This window comes from Stegastes partitus, unplaced genomic scaffold (genome assembly GCF_000690725.1).
Source record: "Stegastes partitus isolate 25-593 unplaced genomic scaffold, Stegastes_partitus-1.0.2 Scaffold276, whole genome shotgun sequence".
Classification (NCBI taxonomy): Eukaryota; Metazoa; Chordata; class Actinopteri; family Pomacentridae; genus Stegastes; species Stegastes partitus.
The window spans coordinates 177,714-180,214 of NW_007578007.1; the positions used below are offsets into that span (position 1 = coordinate 177,714).

At 39.2% G+C, this 2,501-nt stretch overlaps 1 protein-coding gene across 1 annotated transcript in view; it reads right to left on the bottom strand.

Moving 5' to 3' along the window:
• Positions 1–1,053: 1,053 nt before the first annotated feature.
• myt1a (myelin transcription factor 1a) overlaps positions 1,054–2,501 on the bottom strand; it is a 25,474-nt gene continuing 24,026 nt past the window's right edge. Inside the window, exon 23 of the mRNA XM_008282570.1 lies at positions 1,054–1,197. Within this exon, the coding sequence (XP_008280792.1) occupies positions 1,054–1,197 (144 nt within the window). The remainder of the gene's footprint in view (positions 1,198–2,501) is intronic.

A 2,501-nucleotide genomic window follows, 5' to 3' on the forward strand; every position in this document is an offset into this window, starting at 1 on the left:
TTTTTTTTTACAAATGATCTACAAAATGTACACGAGTTGTTTAACAGTCGTGTGTGAAAATATTTGTACGTAAAACTCTGAGTAAAAACAAAAACACAACCAGTCCTGTCCACATTTACTGTGGGTTAACCTTTATTTCAAGAGCAACTTAAATACTAATCCATACACAGCCATCATTAACACAGACAATACAAAATAAATATTCACCATCACTTTGTCATCACCAAATAAATAACAAATATGCGCAGCTCAATTTTTCCAGTGTATTGCAGTGTACACAAAATAGTTTGTGGAAATAAAAAGAAAATAATATAAACAGAAGCATCAAAAAAAATCTTTAGAAAATTATTAAAAACCTTTCAGTTACAAAATATTTGCACTTAAAAAGATCCCAGTATTTTTAAATAAATAATAAGATATATAAAACAATTCATAGTTGATATCTTAAAATATTTCCTCTTGGTTCAACAATGCAGAGGAAATGATTCCCTTCTATTGGTTACTGTTTAAAATCTTCACAGGTAGCATTTTTGAAATTAAAAACAAAGTAGATAATGACTAATAAATAGTCAACGGAAAAAGAAAACAGCAGACATGAGTAAGTAAGTTATTAAACTAACATTTGCAAAGGACTTGAATAGTTACACAGCAATAGTAAGAATGAATCTACAAACTAGTCCTTGAGGTGCAACATCACTATGCTCATATAGAATACTATCAACATTATTGAGTGGAGATGGAATATGTTCACTAACTAAGAGAATCTGTTCAGCTCAGGCTGTATACTGCACTCCTGACTTTGTTCTGCGCTCTCTGTGCATACCTCCGGAGGCCGACAGTAGCATTTTGATCCCGGTGTGCCGTCACGTACTTTAGATCTGTTCACGCTCATACCGTCATAAAGCAACATGCAAAAAGGAAACAAACGCAAAGAACGGAGGACAAAGTTCCAAATGAGAAGAATTAATTACATACAGTATCTAAAGGGTTTGGAAAGAAAGATTGGTGTGTTGTCGATGTGATGCTCTGCCCCCCCCACGTCCTCCCAATCTGTCACACCTCGATGCCCTTCACGGCCTGGTTGATGGACTCTAGCAGGGCTCGGTTCTCCGGGTTCTGGTAGCAGTCTTTATTGGTAAACATGTGCGTCAGGGTCTCCACGTAGCTGTCGAAGTTCTGCTCTGACAGCGGCTCCTGCTGAACACACAGACAGGGACGGATGTCAGACAGCTGGAGATCCAATCCACAAAGCTTCAGACATGAAACAGTACAAGTGATCACAGGTCGACGTTTTCAGGAGGAGTTCTCTCTGAGATGTTTGTGTGGACAAGGATGGCCGTCTGAATACACGCCACCATGGAAAAAAGTTATTAAATCAAAATGGACAAAGACGTAGCCNTAGAGTTTGCTGCTCATCACATGGACAAAGGAAAGGCCCTCTGGAGGAAAGTTCTGTGGTCTGATGAAACAAAAATCGAGCTTTTTGGCCACAATGACCAGCAATATGTTCTGAGGAGAGGTGAGTCTGTCAAGCCCAAGAACACCGTCTGTTTCATCAAACATGGTGGTGGCAGTATTATGACACAAGGAGCACATGGTGAGAACTTGGTCAGTACACGAGGGTCATGACGTCTCCTGGTGGCTGGAGAGGCTGGTGCTGATATTACATTGGTCTCAACATTATTTGTGAGAACAGAATGACAATCTGTGTGTAGATCTGTAGTTTGAAAACACAAAATACTTTACATAAATACAAAACCCTCCCATAAATATATATGTAGTAAATAAACAAATTTGCAAGTACATTGGGTATTTCCATAAATAAATATCTGTAAGTGCATTAAGGTACTTTACAAATGAATGAGAATGATTCAGAAATATGTTCCTAACATTTACAAATGTCAAAACGACATTTATGAGCGATTTATTTGCAAATATATATATATATATGTGTGTGTGTGTGTGTGTGTGTGTGTGTGTGTGTGTGTGTGTGTGTGTGTACAAAAATGTAACCACATCATAGCTAGTAAATCTGTACATCCATTTTTAAATAATCAAAGAAAATAAAACCTGCTCAGTTTAATAATGTAAAATATCTTTGAATGGTTAGCTAGGCAATATTAAAAATCCCTCCAGCAGTGGTTAGCTGTCAAGTGTCAACTGTGCTATCAAGTGATGCTGTCATCATGCAGCAAATGGTTCCCTAAAGGCCACATCAGGTTTCTGCTTTCTAAGAAAGTGGACTCCCGTTAGCTGTCTTCCCTGTTTCTGCTTCGTAACGAGATGAGGCCTGAAGTTAAAGCTACACACTTGTGTTTCTTCCTCGCAGTGTTGCTCTGCACTTCCCTGCTCCATGACTTCTCTGCCCTTCTTTATGGACCAACTGAGTCCCGAAGCTAAAGGCAGAGACTCCTCAGGGTTTTCCTCATGCTCCTGTCGCTGCCTCTTCACTCTGACCTCTCCTCTCTGCTTGTCTTTATGGAGGAGCTGAGGCCTGGGGT